The sequence below is a fragment of the Trachemys scripta genome, chromosome 6 (genome assembly GCF_013100865.1).
Source record: "Trachemys scripta elegans isolate TJP31775 chromosome 6, CAS_Tse_1.0, whole genome shotgun sequence".
Taxonomy (NCBI): domain Eukaryota; kingdom Metazoa; phylum Chordata; order Testudines; family Emydidae; genus Trachemys; species Trachemys scripta.
Genome location: NC_048303.1, coordinates 45,843,089 through 45,867,610, shown reverse-complemented (window position 1 = coordinate 45,867,610; position 24,522 = coordinate 45,843,089). Strand labels below are relative to the sequence as shown.

At 42.9% G+C, this 24,522-nt stretch overlaps 1 protein-coding gene across 4 annotated transcripts in view; it reads left to right on the top strand.

Moving 5' to 3' along the window:
* The window catches only part of FCHO2 (FCH and mu domain containing endocytic adaptor 2), a 205,614-nt gene that overhangs the window by 9,564 nt on the left and 171,528 nt on the right, over window positions 1–24,522 (top strand). For all 4 annotated transcript variants that reach the window (XM_034773504.1, XM_034773503.1, XM_034773505.1 and 1 more), the window contains exon 2: window positions 17,542–17,633. In XM_034773504.1, coding sequence (XP_034629395.1) covers window positions 17,542–17,633 — 92 coding nt within the window. The remainder of the gene's footprint in view (window positions 1–17,541; window positions 17,634–24,522) is intronic.

Sequence of the window (24,522 nt, the reverse complement as noted above, 5' to 3'; positions counted from 1 at the left end):
GGCACTACTTAGGACAGCATGATGGGTCTTGCACCATCTCTATAGGGTTGTAGTTCTTGTAATAAATGGAGTATTGACCAAGAACATAAGGACCAGAATTCATTATATGAATAACTTGTGACCTCCAAGTTATTGCTGCTGTTTCATTTGTAGCTTTGTGTCTTAATTAAAATGTTTCTATCAGGGCTTTGGAGTGGAGCCTGTAGCTCGAGCGCAGAGCAGCTCTGGAGCAGTGGAGCTGCAGGTTTTTCCCTGGAGCTGGAGCAGAGCCAGAGCACAGCTCCTAAACCCAGGTTTCTAGAATGGTTTCTTGTTCAAAAAGGGTGGGTACAAAGGCACATCAACTAAAATGAGTGATGATTTGAAAACAGGAAATTATCCAGATTTCATTTAATACAAATTCAAAGTTAGAGACCTAACCTTTTTATGGATTAAAATAAAATCCTGTTAAGTCTGAGGACTTTTTCCATCTATAGTTTTTGAAGAAGTCTGTTTGCCTGTTTCCTAGAGAAGGTTGTTGTTGTTTTAGGCTTAAACAAGTCATATTTAAATTGTGTATCAGAACAGAATATTTTTCAAATTCCTTTATCACATTACTGTCAGGGAGTGGAGCAGTTTGCTATTTGAATTTTTGATAGATTCTAAGCAAAGTATACTTGTGCACAAACTCAGAAGATACCAATTAGCTAATAAAGCTTAGATAAAATTGTATAATTGTCTTTTGTCAGATGTTTATTATCTTACCCATCCTTGATTGGGACAAGACAATCTGTGTTCTAAATTTCTATAATCAAAGACAATTAGTTTGATCATGGACAGAAAGGACTGCTGCTTTGGATCTGCATGTATTTACTGTTTGTTAGCAGCTCATCTGCTGAGTTTTGCTGATAAAATAGTGTTGATAGCTGCTTTTCCCATTAACTGTAAGACAGTAGTATCGGTCTTGTCTAGTGCAGGAAAATTCAGGATAAACTTAAGAGGTGATACATTTTACACACACTTATAGTAGGAGCTAGGTCTGTATTTTTGTTTTATGCTAATAGACTGTTAAGATTTTGGTCCAAAGTAGACAGTCCTTGTACTTTGTACTATTTGATTAAAAATGTAGGAAATCAGTACTGCTGCAGATGAGCCAAGTTATATCTAGCTACTATACCAAACATAAGCTTTAAATTCAAATTTGCTACATATAAAACATGAGAATTTCTTCTTGAAATTTCCAAGATGTATTACAGTAGTTCAACAAAACAGGGAGTTCCTGTAATCGGTTTCCTGTTATGTACAGGTTGTGGAAAAACTGAATTCAGACTCGAGTTGCTGACAGGGCTACTTCATTTCCATGAGAACATTGTACATTTGTTTAGTTGCTGATGAAGGGAAATTGAAATGAAATATCATCTTAAAGTTAGCTAACTTCACTTTCTGTGATCCTTACTTTTTTGTATGCATAGTTGGGGTCAATAATATCCTTACATGGGCCTATTTAATAGAAGTATTTATGGATACTGGAAGCCCCATTTTCTCTTTGCCCTGCTCTCTCCCCTGACATCTGAGAAGAAACCCCTTTATGACAATGTGAGAGAAGCATCAGTATGAAGCCCAGCTGCTGAAGAGAAAATCTTCAATGTCTGTGGGGTGAAAAGAAAGCAATACCAGAAGTCCTAAATAGTCAGTGATGATTGTGTATGGAAGGGTTCACACACACAAAGCTGCAGGCTTGTTGGGGAGACTGACACAATCCCCACCCAACAGATACTTTTTACCCCATAAATGTTCACAAAGCAATCCTTCAAAATTATGTGAGGAGTATTGGGACTAGCCTCCCTGGAGATGTTCCAGGTGAAAAAACGGCTCTCCTTCTACCCCAAAAGAGCCATATCTGTTGGTGGAGGATTGGCAGGGAAGATGGGAAATCAGTATCTGATTTCACTGCCTCTCCACATTATAGCAGAGGGTGGTAACTGTTGCTGAAAAAAACTGGAAGGTCTGAATCCTTAAATACGTACATACCATTCTCACAGAAAAATAACTGACCAAGTATTATTAACCAATAATAACCAATGATAAAAATAATATAATAAAAGCATCCTGATTGGTTATATCACAGTGTTTTAATATCATGTGTTGCAAAGTGCCACAGGAGACACATTAAAAAGCCACTTCCAGCTCAGGAGTCTGTCTGAGTATCACTACCCTAGACAGACTTTTAAGAAACTTTCCACTCTAACGGATTGAGGCACGTCGCATGCACCAGATCAGTGTGCCTCTCCAGTTGCTGCAGAATTGTCTCGTGCTTTTAGCCCTGAACATATTGTCAAAGGAAGGACCTTAGGGGACCTATTGGACCCCAGGAGATGGATCTAGAGCCAGATGATCAAACCTCATCTGATGAGAACACCCGGCACCACGTCTTTGGTTTGCAGCGAGGCACCGTCGTCAACTTGGCACAGCTCTCCCAGTAAGAAGCAAGGGAAGACTCAGCGGCGTCGAGAGAAGGAGACGGGTGAGGCCAGACCTGAGTTGGGCAGCCCACGATCCCCGTCGGGACAGAGACCTCCAACTCGCGCTGAGCGGAGTAGTCCGATCCTGTCCACATGAGCCTCGCCTGAAGTGCGCATGCCTTCGACGCCAGAGGCAGCTCAGGCCGCGCGTGATATCCTAGCCCTTCTGGCCGGGAGCGCCACCTCAGTCGGGCCCCCAGTCCCGTGGAAAGCCTCCTCTCCTGGGAGCTGTGGAAAGGGTACCTCGGGATTTCCAGGGCAAGGGATTCTTCTCCAGGTATTTTCTCATCCCGAAGGCAAAGGGCGGGCTTCGGCCCATCCTTGACTTGCGGATTCTCAACCGCTTTCTGGTTCGTTGCAAATTCCGCATGGTGTCCCTGGCCTCTATTATTCCATCCCTAGACCAGGGGGATTGGTTTGTGGCACTGGACCTCCAGGATGCGTACTTCCACATCCACATATTCGAGGGTCACAGGCGTTTCCTCTGTTTTCTGGTAGGTCAGGACCACTTCCAGTTTATGGTCCTCCCCTTTTGCCTCTCTACTGCCCCCAGGGTATTTACAAAGTGCATGGCGGCGGTGGCGGCTCACCTCAGGAGGAAAGGGCTGCAGATTTTCCTCTACCTCGATGACTGGCTGCTCAAGGGCCGGTCTCGGTCTCTGGTGCAGCAGCAGATGAATTTCCTGCTGGACACCTGCGCAGATCTAGGCCTACTGGTGAACGAGGAGAAATCCATGTTAATTCCAGTTCAGCGCATAAGCTTCATAGGGGCGCTGTTAGATTCCCGGGTGGCCACTGCCTCCCTCCCACAGGACAGATTCGAGATGCTCAAAGCTCTCATCGCCTCGGTCACGACCTTTCCGGTAACCACGGCACAGGTGTGCCTTCAAATCCTAGGCCACATGGCAGCATGTACCTGTGTGGTGCGACATGCCAGGTTCCGGAGGAGGCCCCTTCAGTTTTGGTTGGCTCTCGGTACTCCCAGGCCAGGGACAGCCTGGACAAGGTCCTCATGGTGCCGCCAATGATGGTGGCAGACCTCCAATGGTGGTCTCTCCCGAGCAACGTGCTCCGGGGTATCCCCTTCCGAGAGCCGCCTCCCTCACTAGATCTAGTGTCGGATGCCTCGGACCTGGGCTAGGGAGCCCCCTGCGGGTCTTCAGGACCCAGGTATGTGGTCATCAGAGGAACTGACCCTGCACATAAACGTCAGGGAGCTCAGGGCCGTACGCCTGGCATGTGTGGCATTTTGCCAGCACATAAAAGGGAAGGTGGTCAGAGTCCTCACAGACAACACGACCGCCATGTATTACGTCAACAAGCAGGGAGGGGACACGTGTTCCCGGGCCTTATGTCAGGAAGCCCAGCTCCTGTGGGAATTCTGTATAGCCCACAACATACTCCTGCGGGCCTTTTACCTGCCCGGCAAGAGCAACATGCTCGCGGATCGACTGAGCAGGGTGTTCTCCCAACATCACGAGTGGTCCCTGCACAAGGAGGTGGCTAGGTGGATCTTCCTACAGTGGGGCACTCCCCAGGTAGACCTGTTTGCTACCGCCCAGAATTGCCTGTGTCCACAATTCTGCTCCAGGGCGGGAGAGGGCGAAGGGGTGATATCGGACGCATTCCTGATCCCATGGTTGGGACACCTGTTTTACACCTTCCCACCCTTCCACCTAATAGGCAGGGTCCTACAGAAGGTGAAGTCAGACAGGGCGAAGGTTAGCCTCATAGCCCCGGATTGGGCCCGTCAACATTGGTACGGGACCCTACTACAAGTCTTAGCGGCCCCCCCTTGCAGACTGCCACTTTGCCCGGACCTCCTCTCCCAGGAGGAAGGTAATCTCCTTTATCCCAATCTAGCCGCGCTCCACCTGACAGCGTTGCTACTCCATGGTTAAATGAGGAGGAAGGGAGGTGTTCTGAGCATGTGAGAAGGGTCCTGCTGAAAAGTTGGAAACCCTCCACGCGTCGAACCTACCTGGCTAAGTGGTATCGGTTCTCTGTATGGGCAAGGGATAGAGGTTCCTCTCCCTCTTCCGAATCTATCCAGCTTGTCCTCGATTACCTCCTGTCCCTTAGGACCCAAGGGCTGGCGCCCTCCTCCATCAGGGTGCACCTGGTGGCCATTTCGGCTTTCCATCCCCCTGTGCATGGCCTGTCTGTGTTTTCTCGTCACATGATGGCCCGGTTTCTGAAAGGGTTAGATCAGGCATTCCCTTACGCCAGACCCCCGGTCCCACTCTGGGACCTAAACCTAGTACTCTCCCGCCTCCCTTTGAGCCATTAGCCACGTGTTTGTGGAAGGTGGCATTCTTAGTGGCTATCACCTCAGCCCGCCAGGTCTCCGAGCTCAGGGCCCTGACCTCTGAATTGCCATATACGGTCTTCCATAAGGACAAGGTTCAGCTCCGCCCTCACCCCGCCTTTTTGTCGAAGGTTGTCGCAGCTTTTCACATGGATCAGGATATTTTCCTCCCGATCCTCTGTCCTAAGCCCCATTCCTCCAATGAGGAACGCCGCATGCACATGTTAGACGTGCGCAGAGCGCTGGCCTTTTATCTGGACAGAACCAGGCCATTTAGGAAGTCTCCCCAGCTGTTCATTGCTTCGGCCGAGCGCATGAGGTGACAACCGGTGTTCACCCACCGGATTTCCCGCTGGATCACCTCGTGCATTCGCACCTGTTATGACCTGGCAGGGATTCCCCCACCTCCTATTGTGAAGGTTTATTCGACGAGAGCCCAGGCCTCATCAGCGGTCTATGTGGTTCATGTCCCCATTCAGGACATCTGTAGGGCTGCTACGTGGTCCTCCGTCCACCCTTTTTCATCGCACTATGCAATCATCTCCAAACGAGGGATGACACGGGGTTTGGTAGGGCGGTGCTCCACCTGGGTAACCCTTAAAACTTTACACTTAAACTCCTACCCACCTCCATCAGGTTTAGCTTAGAGTCACTTATAGTGGAATACACATGAGCAATCACTCGAAGAAGAAAGGACAGTTACCTGTTCCGTAACTGGCGTTCTTCGAGATGTGGTGCTCAGGTATATTCCACGTCCCGCCCTCCTTTTCCTCTGTCGGAGTTGTCTGGCAAGAAGGAACTGAGGGTGGTGAGGAGCACGCAGCCCCCTTTATGGCGCGATATGCCAGTGCCACTCCAGGGGTCGCAGCGGTGCTCCCCCACTACGGATACTGCTAAGGGAAAAACTTCCGGCACCGGAGCACGTGGCAAGCACGCACACCTATAGTGGAATACACCTGAGCAACACATCTCGAAGAACGCCAGTTACGGAACAGGTAACTGTCCTTTCTTTCTCCCTCATCTGCAAGACAAAGTGATACAAGTGGGTCAGATAATATGACAGCAATGTTCTATGTCAGCAAACCAGGAGGAGCTCATTCTAGACCGCTGTGCAAGGAAGCTGTGGAATTGTGGAACTGGTGCGTTCATCATGATATTTATCCCATAGAGCAAGTCAACAGCTCGTGGATCTTTTGAGCAGGAATAGAAGACAGCAGCACAAATAGTCACTTGAAGAATTCAGTAGTAATGAGATATTCTCTTTGGGAGTATTCACAGATAGATCTGTTTGCAATGAAATGCAATTCAAAATGTCCAAAGATTTGTTTTAGAGCAGAAGCAGACATTCTGTAAGTGTTGTAAGTAAGACCACAAGAAGTAATTCTTCCACTCTGCTCCATGCTGATTAGGCCTCAACTGGAGCATTGTGTCCAGTTCTGGGCACCACATTTCAGGAAAGATGTGGACAAATTGGAGACAGTCCAGAGAAACCAACAAAAATAATTTGTTTTCTAGACCTTTACTCATGAGGGAAGATTGAAAAAATTGGGTTTGTTTAGTCTGGAGAAGATAAGACTGAGAGGGGACTTGAAAATTGTTACAAGGAGGAGGGAGAAAAATTGTTGTTAACTTCTGAGGATAGAACAAGAATCAATGGGCTTAAATTGCAGCAAGGGAGGTTTAGGTTGGACATTAGGAGAAACTTCCTAACTGTCAGGGTAGTTAAGCACTGGAATAAATTGTCTGGAGAGGTTGTGGAATCTCCATCATTGACAATTCTTAAGAGCAGGTTAGACACAAACCTGTCAGCAATGGTCTAGATAATACTTAGCCCTGCCATGAGTGCAGGGGACTGAACTTGATGACCTCTTGAGATCTCTTCCAGTCCTATGATTCTACGATTCTGTCCATATCAGATGCGTTTCTGATCTACTGGGGAATAGATTTTCTTTATGGTGTTCCCCATCTATACTCATTCAAAGTATTATAAAGAAAATAAGACAGAACAAGGTCAGAATATTTTGACTGCCCCAGCTTGGGGCAAGACAGAAATGACTTACAGACCATCATCTATCCAAAATAGTGTTTGTCTCTCAGGGTATGTCTACGCTACGGGATTACTCCGATTTTACAGAATTTGATTTTTGGCAACCGAATGTATAAAGTCGAGTGCATGCGGCAACACTAAGCACATGAATTCGGCGGTGCGCGTCCATGTACCGAGGCTAGCGTCGACTTCCGGAGCGTTGCACTGTGGGTAGCTATCCCATAGTTCCAGCAGTCTCCCCCGCCCATTGGAATTCTGGGTTGAGATCCCAATGCCTTATGGGGCAAAAAACATTGTCACTGGTGGTTCTGGGTACAGCCTCATCCCTCCCTCTGTGAAAGCAACGGCAGACAACTGTTTTGCGCCTTTTTTCCTGGGTGAACTGTGCAGACGCCATACCACGTCAAGCATGGAGCCCGCTCAGTTCAAGACAGCAGTCATGAATATTGTAAACACCTCGCGCATTATCGTGCAGTTTATGCTGAACCAGGACCTGAAAAACCAGGCAAGGAGGAGGTGGCTACGGCAGCATGGCAACGAGAGAGATGAGGACATGGACACAGAATTCTCTCAAACCGTGGGCCCCGGCGCTTTGGAGATCATGCTGTTAATGGAGCAGGTTATAACGGTGGAACACCGATTCTGGGCCCGGGAAACAAGCACAGACTGGTAGGACCGCATAGTGTTGCAGGTGTGGGATGATTCCCAGTGACCGCAAAACTTTCGCATGCGTAAAGGCACTTTCATGGAACTTTGTGATTTGCTTTCCCCTGCCCTGAAGCGCCAGAATACCAAGATGAGAGCAGCCCTCACAGTTGAGAAGCGAGTGGCAATAGCTCTGAGGAAGCTTGCAACGCCAGACAGCTACCGGTCAGTCGGGAATCAATTTGGAGTGGGCAAATCTACTGTGGGGGCTGCTGTGATGCAAGTAGCCAAAGCAATCACTGAGCTGCTGCTACCAAAGGTAGTGACTCTGGGAAATGTGCAGGTCATAGTAGATGACTTTGCTACAATGGGATTCCCTAAGTGTGGTGGGGCGATAGATGGAACCCAATATCCCTATCTTGGCACCAGGGCAGCCAGTACATAAACTGCAAGGGGTACAGTGGTGCTGCAAGCACTGGTGGATCACAAGGGACGTTTCACCAACATCAACATGGGCTGGCCGGGAACGGTTCATGACGCTTGCGTCTTCAGGAACACTAATCTGTTTAAACGGCTGCAGCAAGGGATTTACTCCAGACCAGAAAATAACCGTTGGGGATGTTGACATGCCTATAGTTATCCTTGGGGACCCAGCCTACCCCTTAGTGCCATGGCTCATGAAGTCATACACAGGCAGCCTGGACAGTTGTCAGGAGCTGTTCAACTACAGACTGAGCAAGTGCAGAATGGTGGTAAAATGTGCATTTGGATGTTTAAAGGGTCGCTGGCGCACTTTACTGACTCACTCAGACCTCAGCCAAACCAATATTCCCATTGTTATTGCTGCTTGCTGTGTGCTCCACAATCTCTGTGAGTAAGGGGGAGACCTTTATGGCGGGGTGGGAGGTTGAGGCAAATTGCCTGGCCGCTGATTACGCCCAGCCACACACCAGGGCTATTAGAAGAGCACACCAGGAAGCGCTGCGCATCAGAGAAGCTTTGAAAACCAGTTTCATGACTGGCCAGGCTACGGTGTGAAAGTTCTGTTTGTTTTTCCTTGATGAAAACCCGCCCCCTTGATTGACTCATTCCCTGTAAGCAACCCACCTTCCCCCTTTGATCGCAGCTTGCTTTCAAAGGAAATAGTCGCTATTGTTTAAAAATCGTGTATTATTTATTAATTGATTATAAAAAGAGGGAGAGAACTGACAAGGTAGCCCGGGTGGGGTTTGGGAGGAGGGAAGGAAAAGGCCACTTCAAAAGTTCAGAATAATGACAGCCTTTTGCTTGGGCTGTCCACTGGGGTGGAGTGGCAGGGTGTATGGAGCCTCCCCCTCCCCCCGCGTTCTTATACGTCTGGGTGGGGAGGCTATGGAACTTGGGGAGGGCGGTTATACAGGGGCTGCAGCAGCACTCTGTGATCCTGCTGCCATTCCTGAAGCTCCACCAGACGCCGGAGCATGTCCGTTTGCTCACGCAGCAGCCCCAGTGTTGCATCCTGCCTCCTCTGATCCTCCTGCCGCCATCTCTCATCTCGAGCATCCCTCCTATCCTCACGTTGGTCCCTCCTGTCCTCACGTTCACTGGCATCTTTCCTGTACTTTGATACCATGTCCTTCCACTCATTCAGATGAGCTCTTTCATCGCGGGTCGATTGCATGATTTCTGAGAACATTTCATCTCGCGTGCGTTTTTTTCGCTGCCTTATCTGAGAGAGCCTTTGGGACGGAGGAGGGAGGCTTGAAAAATTTGCAGCTGTGGGAGGGAGGGGAAAAAAGGGAGAGAAGTATTTAAAAAGCTACATTTTACAGAACAATGCTTATACTCTTTCACAGTGAACAACACTATTCACATTACATAGCACATGTGATTTCGGTACAAGGTCGCATTTTGCATCTTAATATTGAGTGCCTGCGACTTTGGTTTTAGAGATCACAGACGCAGGTCTGGGCAACAGAATTTGGCTTGCATGCAGCCATGGTCAACCATTGTCTTTCGGCTTCTGTAACCTTCATTAAAGCAGCGCCCTCCTTTCCCATACCAAGCAAAGCCCGTTGAGTGCTGCGGTTTTTCTGTTAACGTTCAGTAGCAGAAACCAAACTAAACCCCGCCACTACCCATCCAATTCTCTGGGATGATCTCTTTACCCCTCCTCCCACCATGTGGCTAGTATCAGGGAAGATCCCTGCAGAAACCAAACTAACCCCCCCCCTCCAATTCTGTGGGATGATCGCTTTACCCCTCCCCCCACCGCGTGGTTGGTATCAGGGAAGATCCCTGCTAGCCAAACGCAAAAAGCTCAGCACCAATGCCCCCTCTCCCTTCCCACCGCTTGGCTAACTGCAGGGAAGGATTTCTTTTCAGCCACGGGCAAACAGCCCAGTAGGAACGGCCACCTCTGTCCCCTTAATTAAATTCCTGTATTTCAACCAGGTTACCATGAATGAGATCACTCTCCTGAGGATTACGCAGCGAGATAAAGAACGGATGTTGCTTGAATGCCAGCAAACACCGGGACCATACGCTGCCAGGCTTTGTCATGCAATGATACCAGATTACTTACTATTAGCATGGCGTGGTCAAGTGTCCTACCATGGAGGACGGAATAAGGCTGCACTGCCCAGAAACCTTCTGCAAAGGCTTCTGGAGTACTTCCAGGAGAGCTTCATGGAGATGTCCCTGGAGGATTTCCGCTCCATCCCCAGACATGTTAACAGACTTTTTCAGTAGCTGTACTGGCCGCGAATGCATCCCAAGTCCTCAGGGCAAATTAATTATTAAACATGCTTGCTTTTAAACCATGTTTTAGATTTACAAAGGTACACTCACCGGAGGTCCCTTCTGTGGCTTCATGGTCTGGGATAATGCCTTGGGAGGGTACTTCAGTCAGGCTGAGAAAAAGATCCTGGCTGTTAGGGAGAACAGTGTGCTGTGTGCTCTCCGCAAGCTCGTCACCCTCATCCTCCTCATCTTTCCCATCTGCAGAATCCTCAGGCATGGCTGAGAGTACTCCCTCCTCGGAATCCACGGTCAGGGGTGGGGTAGTGGTGGCGGCCCCCCCTAGAATTGCATGCAGCTCAGCGTAGAAGTGGCATGTCTGCAGCTCTGCACTGGACCTTCCGTTTGCTTCTTTGGTTTTCTGGTACGCTTGTCTGAGCTCCTTAACTTTCACGTGGCACTGATATGAGTCCCTATTGTGGCCTCTCTCCATCATGCCCTTGGAGATTTTTTCAAATGTTTTGGCATTTCATCTTTTGGAACGTAGTTCTGCTAGCACGGAATCCTCTCCCTGTATAGCGATCAGATCCAGTACCTCCCGTACGGTCCATGCTCGTGCTCTTTTTCAGTTCTCGGACTGCATGGTTATCTGTGCTGATGAGCTCTGCGTGGTCACCTGTGACCTCCACGCTGGGCAAACAGGAAATGAAATTCAAAAGTTCGCTGTGCTTTTCTTATCTACCTGACCAGTGCATCTGAGTTCAGATTGCTGACCAGAGCAGTCACAGTGGTGTACTGTGGGATAGCTCCCAGAGGCCAATACCGTCGAATTTCGTTCACACTAACCCTAATTTGAACCGGCAATGTTGATTTCAGCGCTACTCCCCTCGTTGGAGAGGAGTACAGAAATCGATTTTAAGAGCCCTTTATGTCAAAGTAAATGGCTTCATTGTGTGGACGGGTGCAGGGTTAATTCGATTTAACGCTGCTAAATTCGACCTAAACTCATAGTATAGACCAGGCCTCAGTAACCACAGATTTCCTGACCCATTTGGGTGGTAGGTTTTACTTCTCAGAACCACACTCTTGATAGCGTGGACCATGGGACCTTGAAATGTCCCATTTGATTTGAATTCAACAGATTTTACTAAATTCCAGTAACAATCAACCTGCGGCTGCTATGACCACAAATGGAAAAAGTTTTCTGTTTGGGCAAATATTAACAGATATCCAGCATTAGCCTCCTCTATTCAGCCCCTTCTAGAGTATTTGCTTCATTTTAAGCCAATAGGAGACTCTATATTATTCATTAAAGTACACTTAGCTATTTCTGTGCACCAGGTACTAACTGATAAGACTGTATTTATCCATGGTACAGCTGAGAGATTCATGGAAGAATTAATTAACGTTTTATCATCCAGTCAAAGAACCTACACTAAGAAGGGATCTTAACAGGACGGCTTGAGTTAAAGTGAAAGTGGGTTTATTCACTGATGTAAAATTTTTTTAGTTATTTTCCTAAGGAAAAGTTCATTTTCTGGAGTTGGTATAACCATTAAGACATGTTGATTTGCAAATAGATATAGCCTTTACACTAAATTTGGTAAGTTTTATTAGCTAAGATGATGCACTTTATTTTTGCAAATGTATTTAAACAATTACAGACGCTCCCCGACTTACGCAAGCGTTCCGTTCCCGAACGCCTTGCGTAAGTCGGAAACGTATACACAACCATTATGCAAAAAAACAAACAAACAAACAAAAAAAAACAAAAAAAACCCCTCCGATTTCTAGTTTACGGAACTTTTTCCATAAGTGCGGATTTACATAAGTCGGGTTTGCATAATCTGGGGGGGCATCTGTATGTAGCTTAACATACATTTATTCAGTCTCTTCATTTTTACATTTAGTTATGTTCGAAAATCGTGAATATTTCTTACGATATGATTTTGTACTTAGACTTTGTCAAGCTGCATTTGAGTGGGAATTGGAAATGGTATTGTTAAATGTGAAGGGAATTAAGGTCTTAAGGTATGGAAAAGGTTGAGAACCACCACATTATGAAAAGTAAGGGGAATAACTTCTAAAATTTAAGTTCAAAAGTGGTGTGTTTCAAGATATTTAGAAATATGTTAGTGTGTGAATTGTGGAATTTGTGGGGACTGTGTTGGTTTAGCTTGGGGAGACTAAATAAATGTGAAGAAAATAGAACAGCATTTTATAAAGCGAACATTTAAAAATGTTTCCTCTGCAAAAATTAATGGTTTACTTTAAACACATGTATAGAGATTCTGTTGTCCTCTGAAGAGTTATTGTGCCCAATTTGGAAACTAAATTGTCTCATGAAAATATAAACAGTAATTTTAGTTCTGTCTGAATTAAAAATTTTAGTGAACCCTTGTCTGTGGAGTTGTTTCTAATACCTTATTGCCTCCATAGTGTGGGGGCGGAGGAATGGGAGTTCCTAGGTCAGGTGAAAACTGTAGTAAGTTTAATAGTCATCTATTGTTGAACCAGTATTCAAGGACTGTTTTATAGCTTTATGTTGGTCTACATTTTAGATGCGAAAAGCAGTGTGATGACTGAGAAGGGGAGTAGGTATTGAATTGGCTACGGTTAGCATTTGCAAATAGCCTATCTAGAGTAAATAAATACAATTCTGGCTTCTGCTCACCGTGATTTGCTGATTATGGACTCTTTGATCTTAAGGTATTTTCTGATTTATGTCCCTGTGTATGCAGTACTAAGGATTTTCTTGCTTTGAGTTTGGTAACGTTGGCCTTAACTGCTGATTGAGCCAAGACTTCTCATTTCACTTTTTTCAGTTTGGAGTTAGACCAGTAGTTGAAACAAAAAGACTACACAAATAAAGTGGAAAGACTTAAATCTGTTAACCAAACAAGTTATATTTTTCTATTAACCAGATTTTTCTGTTCCTTTTTTCTGAGCTATGAGCTCCAGGAAACTTTGCGCCAGCAACACTACACCAGTGTTAAATTGAAAAAAAATGTTAATCCATTAATAGTTTACTGTGCTTAACTATATGCAAGATAGTCCATTTACATACCTGTAAAAAGACTACATTGGTACAGACGTGTATGTGTAACTACAGCTAAATCAATCTGCAACTTGCTGATCTTTATATCCACCTTTTTTTTAACAATGTGATGAATGGTAACCGGAAAATTAAAATAAGAGTAATACTCTTAATGTTGTTTGGAACCAGTAAAGCGCAAAACCCCCAAAATTACTATGAGGTAGATCAGTGATACTCAGACTGAGGCTCAAGAGCCACAAGTGGCTCTTGACTGTGTCTCCTGCGGCTCTTTGCAGCACATGATATTAACAACTGCTCTACAGCCAAAATGCTTCTGAAATAAATGTAGTCAAACTTTACTAATTCTGGGTCACTGAGAACGAAAATGATGCTTAAAATTGTTGATTGGCTCTAGTTTTCAAGATATGCTATTGGGTCAGTATATACGACCCTTGACTTGGGAATGGCGGAGGATAAGTGAGTTATAAAGGGAAAGGATCTCAATTTAAACCAGAAATGACTAAATACATCTTTGACTGGATCTATGAATAAATCTATGACTGGGTTTGGACAGTACTTGCTTTTTAGGCAAAACAATGAATGATGCAATCTGAAGCTGGTGTTGCATCATACATGATATGAATTGCATCATGTTATTCCTAGAAGTCATGGATGATGCAGTCATAACAAAGCTTACATCACTCTGCTGAACAAATTGCCCTATATCAGCTCTAGAAATCATACAGTGTCGTGCTCTCTTATTTGTCAGTGTTTGATTTTGCAAAGGGACACATTTCTGTTTAGCCAAAGTGAGCAGAGATGCCTCGTACTTGTGTGAACAGTGCAGATAACTTCTGCTATGTTTGGTGAAGTGACTTTTGCATCACAAAAGCGCAGTATAATCACTATGGTTAAGAAAGCCTATCATCTTTCTTTTGGCGGCAAAATTGGAGATCAGGACAAGAGGTGGGCCCCACACATATGCTGCAACACTTGTGCAACAAATCTTCGCCAGTGGTTGAACAGGAAAAGGAAATCTATGCCTTTTGCAGTGCCAATGATTTGGAGAGAGCCAACAGATCAGACCAGCAATTGTTACTTCTGCATGGTGCCTCCAGTTGGGAAAGGTGTGTCAAAGAAGAAAAAGTGGACTGTGCATTATCCAAACATTCCATCAGCTATACACCCAGTACCCCACAAAGGAGGACTGCCGGTTCCTGATGCACCAGAATCATTCTCACTTGAGTCAGACGAGGAAGAGTATGAAACTTCTGGTCCTGAACCATCAATGTCACAGGACCCACATTTTCTCCCATCCTCCTCCTCTGAACCACCCCTCATAATACAAGGTGAACTGAATGACCTTGTCAGGGATTTGGAACTACCCAAGAGTAAGGCAGAGCTGTTGCGCTCCAGACTACAGCAGTGGAATCTCCTGGCAGGTGATGTTAGGGTTTCCATGTTCCGTGACCGTCAAAAGAATCTTGTCCCATTCTTCTTCATGGAAGGTGATCTTGTAGCCTGCAACAACATCAGTGGTGTGATGGCAGCCCTCAACATCGTTCACGATCCAGATGAGTGGAGACTGTTCATTGATTCATCGAAGACGAGTCTTAAAGCTGTTTTACTGCATAATGGCAATGTTTTGCCATCAAATCCAGTTGGTCATGCAGTCCATATGAAGGAAACCTATGACAACATGGAACAACTTTTGAGGTGCATAAACTATGACCAACATCAGTGGCAGCTTTGTGGCGATTTGAAGATTGTTGCTCTCTTGCTTGGTCTGCAGACTGGATACACAAAGTACTGCTGTTTTCTCTGTGAATGGGATAATCGTGCAAGAGATTCCCACTACATCAAGAAAGATTGGCCACTCCGACAGTCATTGGAGCCTGGGAGGAAAAGTGTTCAGCATCCACCACTTGTTGAATCAAGGAAGATTTTGTTACCACCCTTACACATCAAGCTGGGTCTGATGAAGAACTTTGTCAAGGCCATTGACAAAACACAAGCAGCTTTCAAGTACCTCTGTGGAAAATTTCCAAGGTTAAGTGAAGCTAAGATAAAGGAAGGTGTCTTTGTTGGTCCTCAGTTTCGTGAACTTCTTCGAGATAATGCATTTGACCCTGCACTGCGTGGCAAGGAAAAGAAGGCATGGAAAGCCTTCCAGTTAGTGGCAATAAATTTTCTCGGAAACAACAAGGCAGACAACTACAGGTTGTTGGTGGAAAATCTCCTCAAGGCATACAAAAGCCTTGGTTGCAACATGTCACTAAAGATGCATTTTTTGCACTCTCTCATCTAGATTTTTTTCCCACCGAACTGCGGAGCAGTGACGACGAGCACGGTGAGCTATTTCACCAGGACATTGCAACAACGGAGAAACGCTATCAGGGCAAATGGAGCCCGTCAATGCTTGCAGACTATTGCTGGACAGTGACAAGAGATGCTCCATTTAATGAATACAAGAGACAAGCCAAGAAGCGCCGAGTAGACACTGAATAGGACTAAACTATGTACATAAGTTTTTTGCCTTTTGTTTCATAATAAATTTTATTTAGATAAGCCTTTTGCTGATTTTTAAAGTGTTACATAAACAGGACAGGTGAAATCTTATCATGTAAAGCAACCATAAACACATGAAAAGACCTAGGTTTACAATTTATGATTAAAACTCTACTATCTACACAATATACATAGACATAAAATGTAAAAACTTAAATATCTTAGAAACAGTAGCCAATCAGTTGTTTTAATTGTCATATTTGAATTCAGCACATCAAAATACATAATAAATAGCACATTTTATCTCTGAAGCAGACGACTTCTCAAAAATTGTAGACCAGTGTTAGTAACTAATCTAAGTTACTAACTAATCAAGATGCTTTTACCGTGTCATTAATCAATTGTAGTTGATAAAATAATAATACTTGGTCAGTCATTTTGCTGTGAGAATAATATACACTAAATATTTCCCCTGTCACACTGTTTTTAAATGGAAATATATAGTACTATAGTAAATGAAACCGTGAATTCACATTACTGTGGCTCTTTTGGGTAATGTTGATCGCTAATTTAGTTCCTGAGGTCTGAGTATCACTGAGGTAGATGATTGAAGGTGGTCCAGTTCAGATTGCTATTATATTGTTGTTTAATTGTTATATAGAACACCTTTTAAGCTTGGTACATTATGAAGATAACTGTCCATGCCACTTAGTGCTCTAAAATCTAAATATCACATATATAATTGATGATAGGCAAAGGGGGGTGGTAGGGGATAGAAGAGAGAGATTAATGGCTTTAGCCATTTTACCAAATATTATAGAGGGAAATGTGACAAAATTTGGCATGGGCCTGGATTTGTGGAAAGAAGAATGTGAAAAGTGAGTTTGAGTGACCAAGAAAACTGTGGACTGGTCAGTAGTGATAGAGAAGAGGGAAAGGGTAGGTAGTGCAGAAGAAAATAGGAGTTCAGTGTTTGACAAGTCTTGTTTTGAGAAGGTGGTGTTAAGACATCCAAGAGGAAATATCAGAAAGACAGGAAGATAGATGAGTCTGGAAAGAATAGCAGAGAGTGGATTGGAGAGAGAGATTTAAGTAATCAACACAGAGATAGTAACACATCATGGGAGTATATTAGGTCATTCAGGGAGTCTGTGTAGAGGAAAGAGAAGAGAGGATGAAGGACAGACTTTTTGGGAACAACAACAGAGAAAGAATGCAGCACTGAAGGAGTACCTTGCAAGGTGTGGGAGGTTAGGATGGCAGGGGTTTAGTAATACAGAAGCCCAAGGAAAAGAGGGTCTTCAATGTAGCATAGAAAATGTGCATACGAAAGAGTGGCCATGGCTTGGCAAGGAGTTCATTTGTGACTACTGGGTTAATTATTTGTAGTGTGTTTGTATTTGTGTTTGTCCCATGATACTAGAGAGACAAGGCGGGTGAGGTAATATTTTTTTATCTGACCAACTTCCGTTGGTGAAAGAGACAAGCTTTCAAGTTACACAGAGCTCTTCTGAAGGACAGCTAAAGGACACCTACCTTGTCTCTCTATTGGGTTAATTGTAAATTGAGTGGTTAGGAAATAAGCTGGGCTGGAGCAGATCAAGAAAGCAGTTGGTGGACAGAAGTTGAGGCATAAGGAACAGCCAGCCTATTCAAAGAGGGTGAAAGTTAATCACCTGTTACAATGTATAGGTACAATACTTTGTTGTATAATTGTTTTAATAAGTTGTGTGTCATAGTTCTGATTAAACTGTGAAGTCTTTTTATTAATTTTTAGGGGGAAAGGAACAATGGCTTTGATGTCCTCTATCATAACATGAAACATGGACATCTATCAACAAAAGATTTAGCAGATTTTATAAGAGAAAGGTAAGTATTTACCTTACTATTCCTGAATCTTAGCACACCCGGTGTGTGTTTACTTTTGAAAGTTTGATTATGTAATGTGATGGTATGCCTATTTTTTATGGCTTTCACGGCTCTGCTATATTTTTCACCCCTTTCAAGGTTCTTTAGGCATACTCTGCTTACAAATGCATGTTGTCTCTTTCACTTCAGTTATTAGTTCATTTCTACTGTGCGGCAGGGCAGCCCAGAGGGGTGGGGAAGTGGGGCAATTTGCCCTGGCCCCGCAGGATTCCCCACACCTCCGCCTTTCCCCATCCCCCAGTGCCTCAGTGCGCCGCGTCCAGGAGCGGCCCTGGACAGCACCGCAGTGGCATGGCTCGGGCCTCGGCCTGAGGTCCTCCCACTCGGAGCCATGTGGTAAGGTGGTGGGGTGGGAGCTCTGGCGGGCCGAGCGGCAGGAGCTCCTGGACGCAGCTCGCTCAGGCTCTGGGAGAGGGGGAGGCGGCATGGTAAGCCCCTCTGAGCAGGGCACTGCCCGATCCCATCCCCACCCCCAGCCCTGACCCCCAGCTCCGAGCCCAGTCCCTCTGAGCCGGGCACACCCCGACCTCATTCCCCCCCAGCTCTGATCCCCGCTTCCAAACCCAGCCCCTCTGAGCCGGGCACCCCACGACCCCATCCCCCGCCCAGCCCCTCTGAGCCGGGCACTCCCCCTGACCCCATCCCCTGCCCAGCCCTGAGCCCAGCCCCTCTGAGCCGAGCACCCACCCGCCCCCATTCCCCCCCCGACCCCATTTCCCCCCCCTCAGCTCCGAGCCCAGCCCCCCTGAGCTGGGCACCCCCCGAGCCCAGCTCTGGGCAATAGTAGTGCCACCCCCAGGCAGCGACAGCCCATTGGCACCAACCATCACCATCACCCAGCGATAGTCTATTATGTAATTGCAAATGTATACATACCATTAAAGCATTTAATGTTTTTAAATAATGTATTTTGTATATTTTCAAATTATTAAAAAATAATTTTTGAATGTATTTCACTGGTTATCTTTTACATTTCCAAATACATGTTACTATAGTATTGCAACTTTTTTTTATGGAAGGGGCCCCTGAAATTGCTTTGCCGCAGGCCCCCTGAATCCTCTGGGCAGCCCTGCTTTGCGGATTTGATTTAGCTGACATTTGCCTTAGTGAGCTAAGAAGGGTAGAGAGAGAGATGCCAGAATATTCAGTGTCAGTAGTCAACTATTTAAAAAAAAAAGTTTAGTGTACTATTATTTAATTGTTTGAAGAAAACCATTTATTTCTTTTCTTAGGCAGTAAAAACAATATTTGTTCTAGAAAGATTAGCGTGATCATTGTGCATAAAGTGAGAACAAACACACCCCCAGGCTCTAGTATAATACCTTGTAAAGTGAAATTCTCAAATTTAAAAAATAGCAGAAAAGAGAGATTGGGAATCAAAATAGAGTAAATGGGGATGTGAGAAAATAATATAACCAATAAACAAGAGTGCCCACCATATTTTCAGAATTGGCAGGAGTGAGCTGCAGGACTAGCAACGTGACACTTAGGCCAACAAAATGTGCGTATCATATTTTTATATGATCAAGGGTAAATGCTCAGCAAAAACATAATGCAGACTAGCTTTTTTTATCATATCTTCCACCATTAATGGGACTCATGGCAAAGATTTTTTGTTGTTGTTGTTCTTGCTTATACACATAATGTAGAGCACAAACTAGAATTTTATAATTTAGATTGTTTATCAAATGACTTTAGAAAAGAGCTCTTAATAATAATGTAGATGTAATACTGAAACTTACAAAAGGGACACATTTTTATTGGACAAGTATAGATTTGTGGAACGCTTACTCTAAATCTTTTGGGATTTTTTAGGGTACTTTAAAACTTAAGGGATTTGACATTTAAGGACAATTTTTTGTTTTTAAAAAAATAAATATTTATGTGAATTCTCTTCAAGGAATATTAGACTTCATTGAGAGTTTTGTATAAGTGTTGCAGGTTTAGGACTGTCAACAAAAATTGACCCACATAATTACAAGATATAGCTAAAGGAAGTTTAAAACTCTAATAAGAATATTATTGTAGTTTGATAATGTAAAGAAGGAAAACACAAATTGTGGAAAATGATTGGTTTGATCACTTTCACGATTTCTCATGCACTCATAAGAATATAATCATTAGAGGCATTCAGTTCCCTGAGATTTCTTTAATTAATCTTAGTTTTAACCAAAATTGAGATTCATTTGAGCATTTTTTCTTAGGTGAAAATTCAATAGAAGAGGAGCTAGATTTCATTATAAAATCAAGATTGACATAAGGGAAAGTGAGTCTTACTGTTCTCCAAAAGCCCATCTCAACACACACACTTCTGGAGCAAAGGAAAGTTTCAGATTGAAAAAATAACTTTATTTTGTATGAAATTAGTTTTTTAATTATGAAATTAGAAGCTGGAAAAAAAACCTAGTGCCAGAGAGAATTAGGGTGATGGTTAAAGAAAATTACCTACTGTCCGCCGTGTCCAATCAGTGCTAATTCATGACTGCTAATCTGATTTAAATTGGTGTCTTGGACAAATATTGGGTAATTGGTCAGAAATAGAATTACCTGTCTCAGCTAGATTCATGCTAACAGATTCAAAAATTTTGAAAGCACCCAAGCTATTTGGCAGTAATCTTTGACTAGCTTAACTCATGAAATGGTAGTGTAACAGGAAACAACATAGAAATATCTACCTGATTCAATTAATTTGTTCATTAATTTCTAAATTTCTATAGCGTAAATAGTAATATAACAAGCAACATAAGTCATAATCGTAGGAAAAATAATTATCAATAATCACCCTTGATTGATATCTCACTAAAAAAAAATTATCTACAAAATGTTATAAAAGTGCATTGGCATTTTCTTACCCTATTTTCTGTTAGTATATGAAGGAAAATGGGAAAGAGAGGTCTCTAACTGCCAGCTTCCGGATGAGCAGGAGAGCTGTATAATTGTCACAAAAGCAGCATATCCCTGCTTCAGTGTTTTGAATTGTAAACGTTCAAGGGGGATTGTTTAAAGTGTGTTAAAAAAACCTATTGTATAGCAACTAATAATAAACTGTTTTATCTCTAAATTTGGCACCTAAAAAAGGGAAATGCATTCCTTTTGAAGACGAGTTAAATCAATGCCCTGTGTAACCCCAAGCTGTTGATGTGTAATCTCCTTACCACAGAATTGTGCTCCAAAATCTAAGTCTCTGTTTGTTTAAAAAATAAATAAGCCATTATGGTTTACAAAAAACAACAAAACCCAGAAACAAAGCAAGAAACCCTTCTAAATCTGAATGAAGTGTAAATTGATGCATTGTTGTCTTTTTGAGTTTGGAGTCAATAGTTCCGACATGCAAATTGTCCCTATTCAGTGGAGTATTGGTACTGAAACCTAATGACTATTAAATGCAGTATTAATATATTAAATTGATAAATGTTTTAGTGGTCTCTTTCCGTTAATGTGCCTATCCCATGAACTCAAACTAGGTCCGACATCTTCCCAAGTGCCAAAAGCTCTGAAAGTTCCTTACCAAGCTGCCAAAACTTCCAAATTCCCATGACATCTTGTACAATAAAACTTTTTTTGTTGTCATGGCAAAGATCTGTGGCACATAGAAAACATACAGATTAAAATATATCAAACTTAATAATTGATTACATGAATGATGTATTGATATTCATTTCCATTTTAAATTGGATAAAAAACCTCCAATTTTGAGCTTACTTGAAGGCACCACAGCTATTTTATTCTGCATCACTGGAATATTGTAGAAGCTGGATGTCCTTTCTACAGAATTTAGGTCTATGTTGCTGTGGATTATGCAGTGCTTTTGCTATATTAAGATCCTTACAGCACTCAGAGCAGCAAGAATCTGAAATATTAATATTTTTAAAATCAAACTTTTACTTTTTTTATTGCATTTAGTGCCCACATTTCAGTATGTTCTGTCCAAATATATATGAGAAAACAGTCCCCAAAGACATTATAATATAAGAAAACAATGAACATACCAAGGGAAGTGGAAGAGGTATAAAAATATATACTTTGAGGGTAGCTGACATTTATTGTTTAATACAGTGGCTCTCAACCTTTCCAGACTACTGTACCCCTTTCAGGAGTCTTGATTTGTCTTGCGTGCCTCCAAGTTACACCTCACTTAAAAAGCAACAGAGTCCTGTGGCACCTTTAAGACTAACAGATGTATTGGAGCATAAGCTTTCGTGGGTGCATGCACCCGACGAAGTGGGCATTCACCCACGAAAGCTTATGCTCCAATACATCTGTTAGTCTTAAAGGTGCCACAGGAGACTCTGTTGCTTTTTACAGATCCAGACTAACACGGCTACCCCTCTGATACTTGACCTCACTTAAAAACAACTTGTTTACAAAATCAGACATAAAAATACAAAAGTGTCACTGCACACTATTACTGAAAAATTGCTTATTTTCTCATTTTTACTATATAATTATAAAATCGATTGGAATATCAATATTGTGCTTACATTTCAGTGTATAATATATACAGCAGTATAAACAAGTCATATGAAATTTTAGTTTGTACTGATTTTGCCAGTACTTTTTTATGTTGCATGTTGTAAAACTAGGCAAATATCTAGATGAGTTGATGTACCCCCTGGAAGGCGTCTATGTACCTCGAGGGGTATGCATGCCCCTGGTTGAGAACCACTCATTTAAAGTGAACGCCTCTCTACTTAAAACATAATTTCTTGTAGGTATCATGGTAGAAATGAAGAGAGCTTGAAATAGGATGATGTATAAAAGGGCTATTCCATGTATACAGTCATTTTAGAAGAAAGTGCAAAATCAATTTTGGGAAAAGACGACAAATTGGGTTAGGTTAAAGTTGGTGTCACTGGCAGCAGTGTGGGAATATAATAAAAGATACATAGATAAAGGGGGGCAGACATGCAGGGGCCGTTGGGGTGAAGGGGTAACATGTCTGAAGTGATGAGGAAGGATGACCTTAGCAGTTGAATTTTGAGTGAATTATAGGAGAGGGAGTAATGTGGGTGTCAGAACAGAGAGGAGGAAGTTACAACGATCGAGTCAGAATACACAGGCCTGAATATTGTATCATCCTTAACTTCACTTGATTGTGCTTAGATATTTCAACATTATAATTTAGAATGGTATCAAGTATCAGAGGGGTAGACGTGTTAGTCTGTATCCACAAAAACGAGTCCGGTGACACTTTAAATCTGTTAGTCTTTAAAGGTGCCACCTGATTCATTAATCTGGAATGGACATTCTATGATTTTCTATATTAAAATGCTGCAAAAACTAATGTACAGCCTCATTTAAATTGAGTATACATTTTTGTTTTATTGTCTATTTGCACCTATTGAGTTCATCTTTACCCAAACCTTCACTGAGATTACCCAGTCTATCCTCCCATATGACTCCTTCGGTTTCTGAAAAGTTAATATTTGGGAAGATGAGGATGGTTTATGAAGTTGTCAATATTCTTTTGGGAAGACCAATTATCTCAAAATTTTATTTCAGGATAGTTTCTGCTGATGAAATAGAATGATCTCCTTCATCACTCTTCCTCTATAGTATCATATTTCAGATTTGTTGCAATCAGAGTTAAATGGGTCTGGCGGTAAACATCTTTGGATTGAAAGTTTTTAGTGTATGAACTGATAGAGATAGGATGCAGTGAATGTACAAAAGTCCTGTCTTAGTTATTTGCCTATTATGTCTACTTCCACTTATTATAATAATCTGTTACCCTTTTAAATGCCAGTTCCTCTTTTTAAAAGTAAATTTTATTGGTTCACAGAAATTATTTGTATGGGAAGTATCCAAAATATTTAAAGCATTTTCTTGAGGTTTCTAGGACTCGTGGGTTCCTACATTTACATAACATTGTTTGCCAGACTTCAGTTAGATCTTTTACATGATGAAATTAATCTCCTGTAGTCATTTCCTAAAAGAAATCCCTTTGTACTGAATAGAGTGTGAGAATGTTGCAAAGATGTCATAAGTTTGTACACAAAGATGTTTTATTCAGTACCTTGTTGTGGTAATGACAGATTTCTCAGGCAATGGATGGTGAGCTCATCCGGACTATCTAACAGTGAACAGTTTCTGGAATTTTGAAGGGTTTGAGTTGCACAAAAATATATTGGGTCTGAAGGCAGTTCTGTTGGCTCACCTTCAATACTTCAGGCGGCCCAGTGACATTATTAACTGGGAATGTGTTTATTCTTGTTTGGCTAAAAGGAATTACCCAGGGAACTGATTTTATTTTATATTTTAATTTAAAAGTATAAAATTAGTATAGGGATTTACAGAAATAAAAATGAAAACTGAAATAGAGCTGAGTGTCTTTTAAAACAAAGTAGGCAAAAGGATATTAAGCAGAAGAAAAACAAACTTGGAAAAGAGCAACGTTAGATTTAAATCAATTAGAAATAACCAGAAGCAGAGTTGCTTTATTTTTTAAATTAGAAATAGCTATGGGGTTAAAAATGGCAGAGTTTACATAAAAAAACAGGCAAGGTCTAACTAAATTAAACAGTTTTTCTTTACTTTTTGATCAAATTGGACTCAGGTACATTAGCCTATGCAGCTGCATCATCTAATCACTGTTTTCCTCCTTCCTCCTCCCACTCTCATTGTTCGTTACACTCATTTGTTGAAACTTGTCTTATATTGCATTATAAGCTCTTTGGGGGAGGGGACTGTGTTGTACATGCATTCGTACAGTTCCTATCGCAATGGAGCCCTGATTCTGATTTGAGGCCTATGGGTACTACTGTAACTTTCCATATATATATATATGGGTTGTCCTTGAGTACTGTCAAGCTTAATCTGGCAGCCATCT